This window comes from Rhagoletis zephyria, unplaced genomic scaffold (assembly GCF_001687245.7).
Source record: "Rhagoletis zephyria isolate East Lansing unplaced genomic scaffold, Rhagoletis_zephyria_1.1 Rzeph_scaffold_00972, whole genome shotgun sequence".
In the NCBI taxonomy this organism is placed as follows: Eukaryota; Metazoa; Arthropoda; class Insecta; order Diptera; family Tephritidae; genus Rhagoletis; species Rhagoletis zephyria.
Window position 1 is genome coordinate 151,286 of NW_016158056.1, and position 17,248 is coordinate 168,533.

Here is a 17,248-nt window from a genome sequence, read left to right on the forward strand (position 1 = left end):
GATCAACTCGTTCAAACCCCAGGACCCATTGGCATCATACCAGCACAGCTGCAAAAACTTGCGGAGGTGTCGTGCCGTTGGTTGGCCACAATCTAAGAGAGCTACGTAAGATACGAGTATATTCCCAGGAGTTGGAGGGTCGTCAAGATGGTGTTCATCCCGAAGGCTGGAAGTAGCTCTCATGTTGTCCCCAAGGACTTTAGGCCAATCAGTCTCTCATAATTTCTACTGAAAACGTTGGAAAGGCTGGTTGACATGGAGGGCAAGGTTGATGGTGGGCTCTTCTGTCGAGAGCTTAACATCAGCAGTTCAGGCTCCCGGACTTTTGCAATGTATTACAGGCGGAAGTGGCTGCTATCAAGGAGGCGGTGGATTCACTCCTCAGGAGTGCTATTAAAGTCAGGGAAGTGAGTGTATATTCTTATAGCCAAGCGGCTATAGGCAAGGTCCTTCTGGCCGAGGGTGGACCGGGGGCGGTCGCGGGCACTGCTTACACTCACAAAGCCATAGCTCTCACTTCTGGTGGGGGTTTTAACGGATCAATGTCCAATCGGTATTTACGCAGTTAGGCTGAACATACTACCGGATACCGTATGTCGCAGTTTGCTGGAAGATGACGAGGTGGAATCACCTCAACACGACCTTCTTAGGTGCCCAGCGTTTGCGAGGCTAAGGTTGAAGTACTTTGGTTCTCACACCCTAAATAGCCACACATAATCGGCTCGCGGCGTTTTATCGATAAAGTTTAGGGTGCCGTTCAAAATTGTGGAATCACTAAGGACAAGCTCAAATTGTCTAAGTGAGTTCCGGTTACACGGGGCTGCCACCTTACCTAGCCTTACCCAACCTGCACCACAAGCTAGGATGCAAGATGTGGTTTTTGTACGACGCGAGAGGACTTTATTTCTGAATCGTTTTCCATTAAATTTCGAGGCTGATAATATTACCGGTGTTAATGCTGGCTCCCAAATAAACAAAGTTCTCCAATTTTTTTTAAATTATAACTGCCAGTAGGAACGTGGTGAGAGAAGATACTACTTCGTCTAGTTGTCATTCTTCTCCAGATCTATTCGTTTTTATTTTAAAGAAAATCATCCTTGACCGACTCAGTTCTGCGGCCCTTTTTAACCGACTTCAAAAAAGGAGGAGGTTATCAATTCGTCGGAATATTTTTTTTATTTTTTTTTATGTATGTTCCCGCATAACTTTGGACCACGTCAACCGATATCGAAAATTCTTTTTGCATCGGAAAGGTAGTGTCTCAGAGGTGCTCCCATACTAATGGTTTAGATCCGATCATTGGATCATGAAAAAATTAACGCTACTCCTAAATTTTTATATGAGATTTGAAGTCGGTTTTGTTTTTTGCTTAAAAATGATTTATCTTCTCAGTTATAAGATTAATGAATTCGTATGATATAGAGACGCCCTGTTTGAATACTCGCTTGGTATAAAACGGCTCAGACAGGTCCTGCCGATTCCGAAGGAGCTGTTGATATTGCTCAACGTAATTTTACACAGCCACATGAAATCGCGGGGATGCCAAATTCAGACATCGCGGCGTATAGGCAACTTCTTTTCCTTTAAGATCGTATGTCGACAGAAGAACCTTTCTAAGATGTTGAACACTCCGTTTTGTTTGGAGATTTGCTAGGCCTTATAAGACCTCATCAGTTCGCTGAAGGTGGGCCTTAGACTTTTACACCATCCGCTCGATGAGACCTTTTAACAGGGTGATCCCGCAATAGTTGGCGCATATGGCAGGGTCACGTTTCTGGTGTAATGCGCAAGGAGCGCACTTAAATTCCGATAATACTTCAAATGAAGTGCTCATAGAGATGTGTTTCCAGATACCTTTACAACTCAGACGAAATTAAAGACTACCGCTACAGGGTCAAATACTAAATAATAAAGGTCAATGTTCAGATTATTTCGGCCAGCTGAGGGATATTTATAAAATACTGATATTAAGCTGGAAATCGCTAAATAGATCAGGTTCTGAGTGCGCTGAATTAATGAATTTAGGACTCGAAATATAACTCAACTGTGGCGATATATTCTTCAGTGAGTACTTTACATATGTGAACATTTATCAAAACAACTTCTCTGGAGTGAGATTATTTTTTCTTCAAAGCAGAAAAATTACGGTTTGCGTTGCAAAATTAAAAGCAGGAACCGAGAACAAAAGGTGTGTCGTTCTTGTAGTTTTGTTAAAAAGAACGCTTCAAAACCAAACCCGAAATTAGAACAAAATCTGCGGGAATGTTTTCACAAGAACGAAGGTGGGAACAAACCTGTCGAGAACGGGAATTATATAAGAACAAAACGCTGTGGAACATTTCTAGAGAATAAAACACCAACAACAAAAGTCTAAGGAACTTTCTCTCGAAGAAGCAGTTGGGAACTGACAGAGGACGAACGGGAACAAATCTTCTATGAACTATTCACGAAGAATGAAAACGGTAACAAAATTTTTCTCACTGGCGTCCATTAGTTTGAAATGTTTGAATATTAAAATTAATCAAACAAGAACTGAAAGATAATTATGCAAACTAAGCCAACGAAAGACTTAAGACACAGACACATTGTACAGAAAATTAAAAAAATTGTTTCATAATTGGACAGTTCACCCTAATGATAAACGATCTGGTAGTTAAAATTATCCAGCTTTCTTCTGGCTTAGAATTAACAATCGTGCCTCGCACTGAAGCGATTTTTCAACCCAATCCGCATGCTGAACGTTAAGTTCTCAAAACTTTTGTCCTCATTTTGTTCTCTAGCAGAACGCTGACGAACGTTCTTATTTGATCCTCCTTGAAAACATTCGCGTTACTTTCGTTCTCATTTCTTCTCATTGAAAGTTTTTCCGAAAGTTTCGTTCTCATTCTGTTCTTCTTTCAAACGTTTCCGAGATTTTTGTTCGCGTTTTGTTCTTTACGGAAACGTTCCCAAACCTTTTATTATCATTTTGTTCCCGCTAAAACTGCCCTCAATACTTTTGTTCCCGTTTAGTTCTTTTGTGGGAACGTTTTTGACTTTACATTTTGTTCATATGCAGAACTAAACCAAAGCCGGAACGCGTTTCCGGTCCCTGGTTAAAAGCATGCTATCATGAGTTATCCCTACAAGAAAACAGTCATTTGAAACACACTGTATTTAATGGTATTTGTTTTTGTTTGGTTATGCGCCCATCATTCTTCTGCTACTCCCCAATTGGCTTTTCTCTTTTTCTGCTATTTGCTATGCGAGCTCTGCAAACATTTATTTGTACGTTCATGGGGATGGGACTGCAGCATCCAAGGCGCAGGTGCCCAATGGCGGTAAATGTATGAGAAAAGTGAAAACTTGTGTAGCGACAGCTGTGGCCAGCAACTAAATACATGGTGTTGTTACATAGATAAATAGTAAGGCAATACAAAAAATACTAGCAAAGTGAGTATAGGTTATGTTTATGTAATGTGGAGTAGACGACTTTTATTACGTAGATTTTAAGATATGTAAAATATTAAAGTTATACATACATACATATATTAACTTTACTGTTATTTAGAGTACTCATTTAAAATTAAACAGTATCACATTGCAGCTTAAATTATAGTTAAAGTAAAATTAAAATTAACCTACGCTTAAAATAAAATATATCCCCATCAAATAGTGCTATGCCGCTTATGGCGTCTCCAACACATGATTCAAGTATGCTATATAGCATATAGCCAGCTTGAGTATTTCGATTTTTGATAACTTCTTATCCGGCGGCAAAGTGGGTAGCAGTTTTCGCAATTCAGCAAAGCTCACATTGAACGCTTCCACACGTATACGTTCGCGTGTTGCATGGGCCGTACGATATTTTAGTGTTGCACGTCGCCGACGACGACGCTCTTCACGCGTCAAACCAACCAATTCGGAAGGATCCAAGTGCGCTATTGGTGTTGTACGCCGTCGCGGTGCTGGTGTAGGCGGTGGTGGTGGTGATGCCTGTGGCATTGTCTCACAAGCCATACGCGCCTGAAAGCGTCGATCAATATCCAAGACGTAATCGTGATTCTCTGCCATGCCATTGAGATCATGCAGATAGTAGCGGCCCAAGGAGATGCTTTGCGCTGGCACCATATGCGTCATGTCGTACACCATTGTGGCTCAAAGGTATTTCTCTGATTTCTGAAACAAAAGAAGACAAAAAGACACTCGTATTAATAGTTGAAAATTGTAAACTTTACAAATTAAAAAAAAAAATAAAATCTAAAACTTTTCGTTACACCAAACGTAACACAACACGCCCACAAAATTTGTGGTTAAGCAACGCATGCCTTCACGCCCAGCAGCCGCACGGAGCGTATGCCGCGGGTGATGAAATTTCGATATATTATTCATGCAATTGTAAACAAGTATTTATGCATTTGCTTTTGCTTAAGGGGTTACTCCTTTACCCCCTTACTAGTACGTATTTACCAACTCATATTTGTCTGCCTGCCTGTGGCTTTGTTTGTTGCTTTTTGCTTGAAGGTGTGTCAACATACCACCCCTTTCGTTTGTCCATGCGCTCGTTTAAGTACTCTCTAACTAACCACATTATATTTGTTATTGTTATTATTTTTGGATATTTTATTATTAGTGGCACATACATATTTTCACACCTAGTCAAATATTCGTAGCTCTAGCGCCAAAAAAGAGGGTGCGTGAATGAATTGGTTTGCAGCACACGTTTTGCAATTTGCAATAAAAATTTAATATTTATAAAAAGGATTTGAGGAATTGTTTTCGGGATTCGCAAAAATCAGAATTGGAATATTTCAACTTAAACTTTTCCTCCAATTTGAATAGTAAATCGTTAAAAAAAATTTGGTTTCGTGGACTACATATTTTATTTACTAATCAACAATCGTTATGTCCTATGCCTTCAGCTATGAGTTAAATAGATTTAACTTAGCAAAGCTGCTAGAGAAGGTGGTATGCTAGCTCAGCTTCTCAAGTACGTCGGCGGGGAGCTCATAAGATGCATGCACAATTCAATTTACTCTGTCCAATCCACAAGAAAGCAACAATGTTACATGTGCTATCTACCGCGGTATCTGCCTAATCAATATTGCATATGATTTCTTATCAAGCATTTTGTGTGTAAGACTCAACCGTCAATGAACTGATTGGGCCTTACATGTAAGTGGGGCTCTATACCTATTAAATCCACTATAGATCGTGTATTCAAAATACCTCATATCTTGTAAAAGACCCGCACGAGGAGGTTTAACCTATATACATCATCTCTCCGTTGATTTTAAAATAGCCTTCGATGTCGTGGAAAGCAGTTGCCCATACGTCGCGATATCTGCATTTGGTATCTCCGCCTGAGTAAAATGATGTCGAACAACATCACCATCTTCTTTAAATTGGGTAGTGCTTCACCGAAACATTCGATACCAAACAAGTAAATGAAAATAAAAAAATCGTAAACCTCCGAGTGCATGCGCGCGGCACAAATCGGGGAGAAGCTCGGCCAAACACTAACATACTATGTGTAAGCGCCAATTTATTATTATTAAAGCGTGTGACAAGACGAAGTATCTTCTGTCGTCAACCAGTCAGTGCATTCACGCGTCGGCATTCACTTTACTATCGACAGTTATTATTCCAAAAAGTACACTCTAAAAAAAAAATTGTGTAAATTTCCTTGCTAATGCTCGATTATTCAACGAATAGTTTTCTTAAATTTCGGACTCTTTAGAGCGTAATATAGCTGCTGTGGTGTGCGTAAGTTTACTACGAGTGTGTGTACAAGCTACAAAATACACATCTGCTGCTTGATTTTACCCGTAGAATTGTGTAAAGCCGCTAACAAAAAGGATTTTTACACACGAAAATGGGTACTCGAGAAAAATACATATTCATCGTGTAAATTTACCAAAAAATTTAAAAAATAAACAAAAATATACTCGATTTATAGTCGCGTTTTTAAACAGATTTTTTAGAGTGTAGAGGACTTTGTTTATTTGGAAATCAGCATTGCTACTTTGGACTGAGTAGGCAATTGAGACGTAATTATGCAATTGCCAGCTGAGGAGCGTACGCTGGGCGCAACTTAAATTTTTTAGATGAGCTTTTATTTAATATTTTCTTGAGATGCAATATTCAGCACCGAAAGCATTCACCATTTATCAATCGCGACGGAAATTTCATTTTCACATGACAATTAAAAGTAAAAAATTTATTTTGTAATTTTTATTGTTCCCTGCAAAAATCGTTGGATCATGTAGTCTATTTGTGGTAAATTGGAGTACTTACAAAAGTGTTCCTCTGTCATGCTGTAGCGGACCAACTGGTGTCTCTGCGCTAGATTATTGTTTGTTATCCGATCACTGCTCGTGTTTTAACGAAACGTGATTGAAGTAGAGCATTTGAAAGCACATTTGCATGTCTGGCTGTAGCTGAACGTGTAGAGATGCTCGCTGTTAGTTCTTAGCTCCCAGCATGTTCGGGTTCGAATACCGTCAGAGGCAACATATAATTTTAAATTTTTGTCTTGGATTTTATTAATTTCGAAAAAGTATTTGAGAAGTGAAGAACAAAAGCGTGTACAAACGAAAAAATATAGCAACAATGCCATTGTTAATATGTTGGAGTAGTTTTGTGCTACTCTGATGTAATGCGGGGATGGAGTATATGGTCCTGCCCTAGGACATCGCAATGTTAATTGGACCATACTTTTTATATGAATTGTGGTTAGTTTTGGAGTACTCCTTGGTCCTTAGGGAGTACTTTTTACACGCATGCATGGAGTAGTCGCGATTTTTGCAGGGTTATAGAAGCGTGTACATATTGCCAAAAACTAGCATTTTGTGGTCAATTAGGCGAAGGTTCCACTTGCATACACATAACCAATAAATAGGTTAACACAGCGTATGAGCAACTTTCAAACAACACTGTTGTAGTTGAAAAATCCGACGGACGGGAGATACATATGTGTGTAGGTCATTTCTAGATAATTGGGGTACGCTGAATTCAATGGTGTTAACCGTTTTCCCGAATTGGCACATGGCCCCATACAATATATTTGAAATAAAACTTTGCCAAAAAAGGAGGAGTTTTTCACTAAACTATTTTCCGAAAGTCCGAATATATAGTTGAATATTTAACGAAAACTAGAGAATCTGTTAAGAAATCATATACCAGGATATAATAAAACCATTTGCAAACTATTTCGATCACATTTGTAGATTTAGATCAATATTTTGTAATTTTTTTTTACCGAAAACTTTTAGGAACTTTAGAAACAATTTTGCCACAAAATGTATTTCTCTTTTCTATTATTCATTTACTTATTTTTCCTTATTTATTTGTGTATTTCTTTTTATTTTTATTTTGCTTTTTATTTAGCTGCAGACTTATTAAGAAGTGATTTCCATAAAATTTTGGCTGTAGAATCAGAATCTGGCCTGGAAATTTTGACCTTGCAGTGCAAAAAAAAAATAATTTTTGGCATTGTCCTTTAAACATAAAAGAAAAAAAAATTGAATCCACGAACATAAGGTACAAAAAAAGGTTTCAGAAATAAAAAATGATGGTTAGCTTAATGGGAAATGTTCTTCGAACATCTTAATGAAATCATATTTTTTACTATTTATCTGCGCTGATTTTGTTCAAGAAATGAGACAGAAGTTCAGGTTATTAATATTATTTAACGAGTTCTCTCTGGAAAAAACTCGAATGTAATCATTACTAAAAATATTTTTAACCGATTTCCGAAAATGGGGAACCGATTTCGATAACTATTTTTTTATTGGATCAAGGGTGGTCCCATAAAAAATAATTTCTTTTAGAACCGATCATTGCATCATCAAGAAATTAACGGTACTCCTATGTTTTTTATATGAGAATTGAAGTCGGTTGTGTTTGTTGCTTAAAAATCACTTATTTAAGACCACTTCTTATTCTTTTATAGTTTTCTTCTTAAACAAACAAATCAGCAAAAAAATTATGAATATGATTTTTTCACACATGAACTTTAATTTCTGAGTCCTACGTAACTACGATCACGTAGTGACGTATATACATTCCCGATGTGGGTGCTCTTGTATACTCACTTTAATTATTATTTGTAATTATTTAATTTTTATGAATGTCTAATTCAATTCACTTATATTTTATCCGTTTAACCATGCGATTCCCTCTACAACTTACGTATTGCTTATATTCGCGACAAATTCGAAATGTTTCATGTCCTTGGCTGCACAGCATCCTTTTATACCACAACTGTGTACTCACCACTAGAAAATGGGACGAGGTGTTGTTACTGGCAGAAACTTGTATGTACACACACATGTTTATCTAAAAATCTTGCGAATGGGGTGTTTTTGCATTCAGCAGCTACTGAAGCCAATGGGCAACAGCTGTGTACGGCACAACAACAATTCCAAGGATGCTATTTGTAATTAGACAGGGAGGAAACGATGTAGAAAAGGAAACAAAAATAAAATGGCGTAAATGGTGACACCCTCTTCTAAGATTACAACAAATCTTTTGATGTAACCGATTTTATTGATTTATTTTATTTGTCTGTCTTCATGAAACAAATGAAACTTATTTTTATAACTTTTCTCTATTTCGTTAAATTTTATTTTTTTTACTTGAAAAAGTCGTAAAATAATACTAAATAAAGAATGCAGATCAGATGGTTTTATTTTGAGTGCATTGAGTCTTTTTATATAAATTTTTTGTATTAATTTGCAAACCTGCAAGAAGCTTATAATTGATAGAATCCAATACAAAATCCCAGTTTCTAAATTTTGTTGTGAGACATAAATAACACAGTGCTACAAAAAAGAATAATGCAGAAATACCTGGGAAGTTATGTATGTATATTTTCTGGTAGGTCTTTTCGAGTAAGACAAGAATCGAAATATTAAATTTGACAAACTCTTGAATTGTCGTTAAAAACCTGGTTTTTCGTACTTTTGCGCACTTATAAGCCTATAACTTAGTTGGTTATGAACGGATTGTACGGAAAAAACGGTTTTCACTTGGGACACCATGCAATCCCTGCACCGTGCCCCCTATAGTTTCATATATCCTAGCTTTAAGTGCAGTGGTGGTTGGCCCACATTTTCAGTTTTAAAGAATGGGACGTTTGAAACGTTTTTCCGGCCTATTTGATGCGACTCTCGCGATGGCCATACTTTGCGATCATAGAAAACGTCAAATAAAAAAAAACGGTCAAGCAAACATTTTTGAGTTGAATTCCAAAAAATTTTATCTCATATAAAGTTTAGTAACTCGGTAAACTTTCATCTGATTCTCGAAAATAAACACTCGTTATTAAATTAAGTTTTCCAATCAATTTATGGCTATTATGGTTTTCTTATAAAATAGCGCGTAAAAACCTCACCAAAATTGAAAACAGGCGAAAAAAGTAAAAAAAAATAATGTGTTCTGGGCAAGGTACATTGAACAGGTAGTATCAGTAGAGCAGCTGATTTTATTTATTTTCAAATTATTTGGTCTCGAAAATGTCAAATATTTTTAATTTTTTCTCACAAAAATTCTGAATTGTTAAAATCCATTTGCATGTGAAACCTTTTTCCATACAAAACAAGCCATTGAATAGCAGCTTTTGGAACGTTCGCCCAACTCAGCAGCACGACCGCTGATTACTGGGCCTTGCAAAGGATCGATCAATGCTTCGAGAAGCAAACAAATTTACTAGGAAAGAAAGTTGCATCAATTTTTATTTTTTCCAATTTCAATTTTTTATTTTTTATAATTTTTTGTATTTCACATGGCACGCTTTGATTTAGAAGAAAAAATTCAGAACAGTTTTTGACACTTTCGATACCAGAAGCAACAACAAAATACACGCAAATGTTGTTTTTGCTCTATTGATACTACCTGTTTAATGTGCCTTGGTTCTGGGTAAATACACACAGATCTTTTAAGGTTTTTTTATTCACATATATACCATTCGATAGGTCTAAGTTTCTTTTGAAAGCCTGCAAAATACTCGTAATTAACCAAGTTCGAGGCTTATAAGTGCAAAGAACCAGCTTTTCAACGGTAAATAAATTATTTTGGGGTGTTTGGCGAATTTCATATTTCGATTCTTGGTTTACTCGAAAAGACCTACCAGAATATATACATAACATCCCAGGTATTTTTTAGTGTCGCACAGTGTAATTTACTNATTATTTATAATAATCTTTCTTTGTTTTACATTTATATTTGTTATCATTTCCTCATTTCTAAATATGGTTTAGTTTTTTCTAAATATGGTCACCCAAATTATAAAGGCGACCAAATGGGATCAGCTGTTTTCGCTACCGCTCTAATTCTGTTTAAGTAGGCGAAATAGCTGGGCGAACGGTGAACGACAGCATCACCCAATTCGGCGAAGTTTGCCGTTCGCCGGTATTGTATTTCAAGCATTAGCTTATTTTAATTTTAATTTGACTCTCCTTATCTTATTTCATCTCAGTTTTTTACTGTTATTTTATTTTATTTTGTAATTTGGCTGTAGCTGAGTGGTTAAAGGTGCGTACTACCACTACGCAAGACCTGGATTCGATCCCGGTGTCGAGTAACATCTAACACTTCAAAAACCGGTCGTCCCCCGGCAGGCAATGGCAAACCACCGAGCGTATTTCTTCCATGTAAAAGCACTCATAAAAATCCATTTGCCGTTCGGAGGCGGCGTAAAACTGTAGGTCGCTCGATTTCTGTAATAGCATCAAGACGCAGTCGTCAAATTGGAAGAGAAGCTCTGCCAAAACAAAAAAGTAAGCGACAAAATTTTATAAATCTTATCACCACCTTCCCTACTAGCCAAAGCACACGGCTATTAGATTAATCGATAACCGGAAGTACGCATTATCGATAATCATGAAGCCATTTATGCCATGAGCCAACCAAAGAACAGACTAACTAATTTTAAAACATCAAATCAATAAATAAAAATAAGAAATTATCAAAAAAGGGTAAAAAGGAAAGACACAAAAATAAATGGGTGCAAAACGGAATCGTTGCTTTTGTCCGATAATGAATTTATCGATATTGTATTCTCCGTGGGCGAAAGGCAGAAGCTATAAGCAGTTATAGCGTTTTTTCAATGCTTCGTATTTATCCACAAATTTCACCTGCATCACAACGCACTTACAGCATTTTCGCGCATCGGTTTGTGTTGGCAGGTTAAAACCAACATTAGCCGTCATCGATTCGCCACTTCTCGCTCGCTCTGTTTGAGTTCCGGTCGTTTAAAGAAGAATTTTGCATGTGAAAGCAACAACAAAGTTAGCTAGCACGGATAGACGACAGCGAGTTTGGTTGTAACTCATTGAGTTCGTTCGTTTCGCCACTCGCTAACTGTTGGCGAATCGATGACGGCTACTTTTAGCAGCTCTTCAGCACGGAAACGGATACAAGCGACATTTCCTTGAAGCATATCGACACAAACAGCTTTGACACGCTATTTAATAACAGTTCCACAGGCAAGAAAGTTTTAGTAGATAGTAGTGAAATACTTTTGATTCAAATAATTACACGTTTTATTTTTATTCAGCTTTTTGGGCACAGAAGTGCTTTATTCGCTATGACCCCATGGCCTCGCTGCGGTCAGATCTTGGGCGAGAAAACCGATTTTGACACCATATACGTCAAAATTTCGCAAATTCGGGTATCGCTACAATCTGTGTTCAAAATCTTGAGGTAGCAGCTATTGGCTGGGTAGCACCAATGTTGGAAGTCGCCATTGTGCTAAAGCTTAAATAGGGATTGCAACACTCTGTCATTACATAACATAAATACATACATTTATCTATTGGGTGGCCATAATGCGTACCAACTGGACACTGTGAAATGCCATAACCCAGTAAAAAATTAATAACCAAATTTTGTGTTTCGTAGACGACAATGCCCAATGGTACTGTCTATAGTTTTTTTTTTGATTTGTTGTGCTCACATAGTATTTGGCTAATAAACTACAAACGGTTTTGACGGACGTAAGTCGACAGACGCATTAAGTGCAGATTCCCTGTATAAAATTAGTTAAATTTTTAAATAGTTTTGTAGTACAGTTTGAGATATCATATTCTTGGATTATTTATTTGATCATTAATTAATGCCTTTTGCAAGTGTCATTGCTGTAAGACAACGCATGAAATTCTAAATATACACGTAAATATACATATATCCGATTCTTCTTTTTTATAATATAAAATTATTTTAATGTTGCTGCTGCCGCTGCTGATCTCTTGCCACATTAACATCCCTTGTCATTGTCGATCAGTTGGTTTGCGGCTTCGACCATTCCACATTCAAAATCAAGTGATCATAGCCGTGCCCATTGAGAATTTCAATAGCAGCGGCGGCATCCTTACGTTGTTTGAAATGCACATAAGCAAAACCTTTGCAGAGACCGGTATTCTTGTCGCGCGCCAAATACATTTTGCTGTGCTGACCAATTTTTTTTACCAACTCATCCAGATCGGCTTCAGTCATAGACTCGGACAAATTGGAAATGCGGATAGCTGCGGTATCATCACGTCCTCGCATGCCTATACCACCTTTTTGGCTGTCCTTAAGGAAGGGTGGAACATACTTGCCAGATTTGGGCGCTTCGACTGCCGCTGTAGCGGCGGCAGCAGCTTTCTTTTCCATTAAATTCGTATCCATGGCTGTACCCTTGTACGGACAATTAACCGACCAATGCTCACCATTACAAATACGACACTTGGCGATGTTCTTTGTTGGATCCAGAAGAGGATCATTGGCTTTCTCCTCTTCTTTGGAATTAAGGAATTGCATGAAGATTTCTTCGGACACCATTGTGGTTTGTGAATTTGGACCGGGTTTGTCATTCTTTGAGTCACCGAATTTTGACCATGTACGACGTTTGGCTACAGTTTTTGGCACGACTTGCTTGGATATTTTATAGGTACGCACAACTTTTACCTTTTTGTCATCTTTGTTGTATTTATATTCTGTGACGTATTTGTAGCCGTTTTCAATGGTCTCAGTGGTAGGTGGCAGTCCTCCATAGTCGAGCTCTACCTCATCGGCCCAAGAGGATTTAATCGTATCAACACCAGGCATCTAAGTACACATAAGTTTAAATTAATGCCTGATATTTATGGAATTATACAATTTAACCAATAATATCACCTTTTGTGTGGATAATTAAGCAGCAAAATCAGAGAATACACACGCCACGAGTTAAACAGCAAAAATTTAGTGAATAAGGAACGTCAACACAAAATGACAAATAGAGCTGTCAAAAATGTATCTGTTAGGAAGTGTACGGAAAGCTTAAATGCATGGTTGCATAAAAAAGCTTGACCTATGGCGAGAAAAAAAATCCTTTGTAATACAAATTGTTCATGATATCTGATATACCAAACAATAAATGCAAACGATTAATATTTCATTTTTAAGCCCTGTATGCAGCTCTCAAGAAAACGGTCAAGAAAAAATTGCCATTATTTCGCGTGTGTGTCCAAGGAATTTTGACATTTTTGATAACGCCAACCTGTTGCCTCACTCTTTCCTCAAGAAATAATGGAACGGGCATATATTTCTGTTGCAAACCTGGGTTGCCTNACAAAAAACTTTAGAAAACCGTAGTAGAAAGCGTAGTAAATTTCTTAAGAAAGCTTAGTATCCAGCTCTTAAGGAAACGGTCAAGAAAAAATTGCCATTATTTCGCGTGTGTGTCCAAGGAATTTTGACATTTTTGATAACGCACAGCCTGTTGCCTCACTCTTTCCTCAAGAAATAATGGAACGGGCATATATTTCTGTTGCAAACCTGGGTTGCCTTGTGCTCTTTTTTCACAAAAAACTTTAGAAAACCGTAGTAGAAAGCGTACTAAATTTCTGAAGAACTGCGTACTGCCTTAAGGAAATTTGACTCAAGAAAATTTCTTAGCCATTTCTTGTACGTCATTTTATATGGAGTTTTTGCTTTTCTTGAGAGCTGCATACAGGCCTTTATAATTAAAATAATCACAGCATGATACCAATAGTTCAAGAAATTCCACCCGAAAGTGTTTAATTGTGAACTCCACTTTAGAAGAAGAAGCAGAAGTGTAAAAATTTCTATTTTTTAAATTATCGCGCTTTGTATTTTCTAGCGGAAAAATTTTTAATTTCAGCAGCAAAATGTCAGCAAACAGCACCACACCAACTTCTTCAAATAGCGCGGCTTCTATTTCACTAAACTCCACCGCCAGCGGTATGGAGGACATACAGTATTTGCTTTATCTGGAAACTTTGCGGCGCTTTCGGGATGACGAGGCTAATATTAAGCGCCAAGTGGATGAGAAGACTCGGCAGTATTTCGAAGTCAAAGAAGATTACTTACAGTCGTATGCCAAGTACGTGAAGCTGACCACTTTGGCGGCAACGCGTTGCGCTTTGTTAAGCGATACTCGCTTGCCCATTGCCAAGATAACAGCAGCCGAAAAGGAGGTCAGCGTTATTGCACATAAACTAGCTGCTGGCCATGTTATAGAGTCCATAAGTGAGGCAGACGTTTCAGAATGCAGAGCCAAATTGGAGGCTTGTAAAACACATGAGAAACTAAAACAATTGCGTCAGGAATTAGCCGAGAGTAAAGCTACTGTGCGCGCCGTGCAAACAGCTACGGAAACTGTGGAGGCCACTATTGAGACTGCGACGCTGCAAAGTTTGGACTACTTGGTGGATGAGGTTGGACATAGGGAATAAAATAAAAACACTTTGATTTTTTAGGAGGGTTCCAATTAGTTATTTATTGGCTTCAATTTTTTAATTTCACGCTGATTTGCATTGCATGATTTATAGATTGGTAGTGGGGTGGCATACTGAACTAGCACATTTCAATCATTTCTAGCATTTTTACCGGTGGAGCGGAAAAGAGAATAAATAAAGGCGGGGGAAAATCATCAATAGAAATTGGTACTAGGGTAACTAATGCGCATAAGGTTGGGTATTTTTGTTTAATGATGTATGAATGTGTGTCTCTTAATCTTGCTAATGAACTTAAAACAATTTATAACTTAAAATGTCATGAGCTTAAGATTTACCACTTGGAGCGCTTAGACCAATCTTTGGGGGTCCAATGTAGGCATTTAGAATCGATGCGAATTTTGCGTTTATCCATAGCCTTCTTGTGTTGATCGATAATATCGCGACTGATGCAAACTATATATTGTCCTTTGTAATAGTTTATAAGATTCAGATTTTGTAAAGTTGATATAACATCTTCTTTCTTGATGGAAGTGCATTCACAGATATCGCTAATAGAAATAATAAATATGTAATAATGAATTTTAGATTAAAAATTAATCCAAGCTTGTTCCATACTTAATTGTAATGGTGGGCTTTTCGCCGTCGCTGGTTGGCTTTTGGCTTATGAAAATCTCCAGAATTGTTTGAGCCCAATAGGAGCGGTACGAAAGTAGGCCCAAATCTGACAAAGGCTTTTCAGGCGAACCCGTTTTCCCTTCAAATTTTGATAGCTCATAGCTGAATTCAATCAACAGCTTGCCATATCCTTTGCGCTGATAAGGAGGCATTGTGAGTATACAAGCAACATTGTAATCTTCCGTGCTCTCTTTCTCTTTCGAAAAATAGCCGACGATGTGGAAGCCGCGCGAATCGAATTCTGTCATAACATAGAATAGAAAAGGATCCGTATCGTAGTAAAGTGTTTTATGGTCCAAGAATAGCTTAGCCAACAGGCATAAATTCTGCGCATAGACCTTATTTTTACGGCCGTCTATTTCGAAGAAGGATATGGTATGTTTACGATAGATCTCATTGCCAGGCGGATGGCGTAGGTTGCACTTCGCTAAATGCCGCTCAAGACATTTGCGACTTTTGCGGTACTTTAAGCAAAATTCGCAAATGTAGATGCAGGGCATTTGGCATAGCTCCTAATGTAAAATTTTTATTTAGTAATTTAGACAAAAAATTACACAAATCAGCTACCTGTGGATACGGTGAAAAATACCAGGGTTTTATACGGTGTTTACCCAACTCGATCATTTCAACATTTTTCATGCGCGTTACCACGTCATCCTGATGTATAACCATGCTGCCTGATTGACGTGGTGTCGCGTTTTTACCATCTTGTGAAGCCTCCTCAGTTACAGACACTGGCGCTGGTGTAGTGGTTAGGACAGCAACTGATGGCGCAAGCGTTGATGCTATCAAAGACGGGGGTATTTCAGGGACCAGAGCAACAGGTGGCACAGGTACCGAATTGAGCTAATAAATTTGGCTGTGAGTTAAATGTAGTTAATAATTATTTATTGTATACTTTTCTCTTGCGGTTTATCTTCTTTTGTAGTGCTGCTGCCAAAACAGCATTTCCATTGACCATTTCATTACTGGCGGCAGGTTGTGGTGAAGTGGGTCTTGAAACGCTACCAGGCAGGGATGAATGATGTTTCTTCNGTACATGCGACTAGGGTTAAAAATCGTAAAAAGAGTTCGAATTATGGCTAAAGATCATTGTTTACAAACAATTTTGCAGGTGATGCAGCCGCTGGGCCATCAGAGGAGTCATAACCAAAATTGTATTTCTACCACTCCACTAACTTACCGTGGACTCGCAAATCGATGCTACATCCTCATCGAATTCGATTTTCTGTGTTATTTTCATATTTATTGCGTTAAACTGTAAAATACTGCAAAATCTTCCACAGCCCAACTGTTTACAAATTATTTGCCTTTTTCAGAATGCTTCTTATTTTTCAAGTGACATGTCACAATGGCAAATGAAACAGCTGTGGCGTGCTTGATGGGGCCGAACATGCTTGACTCATTAAAAATATTTGATTTAATAAATCCTTTTAAATAGTTCCTTAATTAATGAAATAAGATATGTTTCTGTTTTATAAAACTAAAATAGTTTTATTAATTCACATTTTATTTGAAAACATTTTCTTCGAAATTCCCTCGTCTTTTGCTTGTCTGACGTACATGTGCCAGGGTTGCTCGCACCTCCTAGACACGTGTTTACATTTGTTTCTGTGGTCATCAACCGGGCAGGAGCTAATTTTGTGTCAATTGCAGTGGTCTTACTGAATCTTCAGCGTTCTGCACAGTAAATATTATTTTTATTCGATAAAAATGGGCCGCAACCGAAAATCAAATCCATTTGCAGCAAAGAAACGCCAAAAGCGTGAAAACGTAAGTGAATGGTAGTTGTTTTAGCCACTTGTTTTGATAACAATATACATCTCGTCAAACAGCAGGGAGTGGATCCACGCCCGGTGCGTCAGGAA

The 17,248-nt window shown here is 37.8% G+C and overlaps 4 protein-coding genes across 5 annotated transcripts; 1 reads left to right on the forward strand and 3 right to left on the reverse strand.

Annotated features, from left to right (window-relative positions):
- Positions 1–3,660: 3,660 nt before the first annotated feature.
- On the reverse strand, positions 3,661–8,207 carry HLH4C (Helix loop helix protein 4C). Of its 2 annotated transcripts, none has more exons than XM_017615175.1 (2): positions 8,076–8,207; positions 3,661–4,158 (listed from the first exon to the last, which is right to left on the reverse strand). In XM_017615175.1, exon 2 carries the CDS (start codon positions 4,129–4,131, stop codon positions 3,667–3,669), a length of 465 nt encoding a protein of 154 aa, XP_017470664.1. In that variant the 5' UTR covers positions 4,132–4,158; positions 8,076–8,207; the 3' UTR covers positions 3,661–3,666. The 2 variants fall into 2 exon arrangements, with proteins under 2 accessions (XP_017470664.1, XP_017470665.1); XM_017615176.1 differs by having other exon boundaries at positions 8,173–8,190.
- Positions 8,208–12,048: 3,841 nt separating this feature from the next.
- On the reverse strand, positions 12,049–13,248 carry LOC108362262 (eukaryotic translation initiation factor 3 subunit G-A). Its single transcript, XM_017615172.1, has 2 exons — positions 13,141–13,248; positions 12,049–13,071 (listed from the first exon to the last, which is right to left on the reverse strand). Exon 2 carries the CDS (start codon positions 13,069–13,071, stop codon positions 12,262–12,264), a length of 810 nt encoding a protein of 269 aa, XP_017470661.1. The 5' UTR covers positions 13,141–13,248; the 3' UTR covers positions 12,049–12,261.
- An 806-nt stretch (positions 13,249–14,054) lies between these two features.
- On the forward strand, positions 14,055–14,718 carry dgt4 (dim gamma-tubulin 4). Its single transcript, XM_017615177.1, has one exon. The coding sequence runs from the start codon at positions 14,136–14,138 to the stop codon at positions 14,700–14,702; it is 567 nt and encodes a 188-aa protein (XP_017470666.1). The 5' UTR covers positions 14,055–14,135; the 3' UTR covers positions 14,703–14,718.
- Positions 14,719–14,791: 73 nt separating this feature from the next.
- Positions 14,792–16,706, reverse strand: Tip60 (Histone acetyltransferase Tip60). The gene is made up of 5 exons (XM_017615174.1): positions 16,564–16,706; positions 16,279–16,425; positions 15,948–16,226; positions 15,321–15,892; positions 14,792–15,253 (listed from the first exon to the last, which is right to left on the reverse strand). The coding sequence occupies exons 1-5, from the start codon at positions 16,621–16,623 to the stop codon at positions 15,037–15,039; spliced, it is 1,275 nt and encodes a 424-aa protein (XP_017470663.1). The 5' UTR covers positions 16,624–16,706; the 3' UTR covers positions 14,792–15,036.
- Positions 16,707–17,248: the final 542 nt, after the last annotated feature.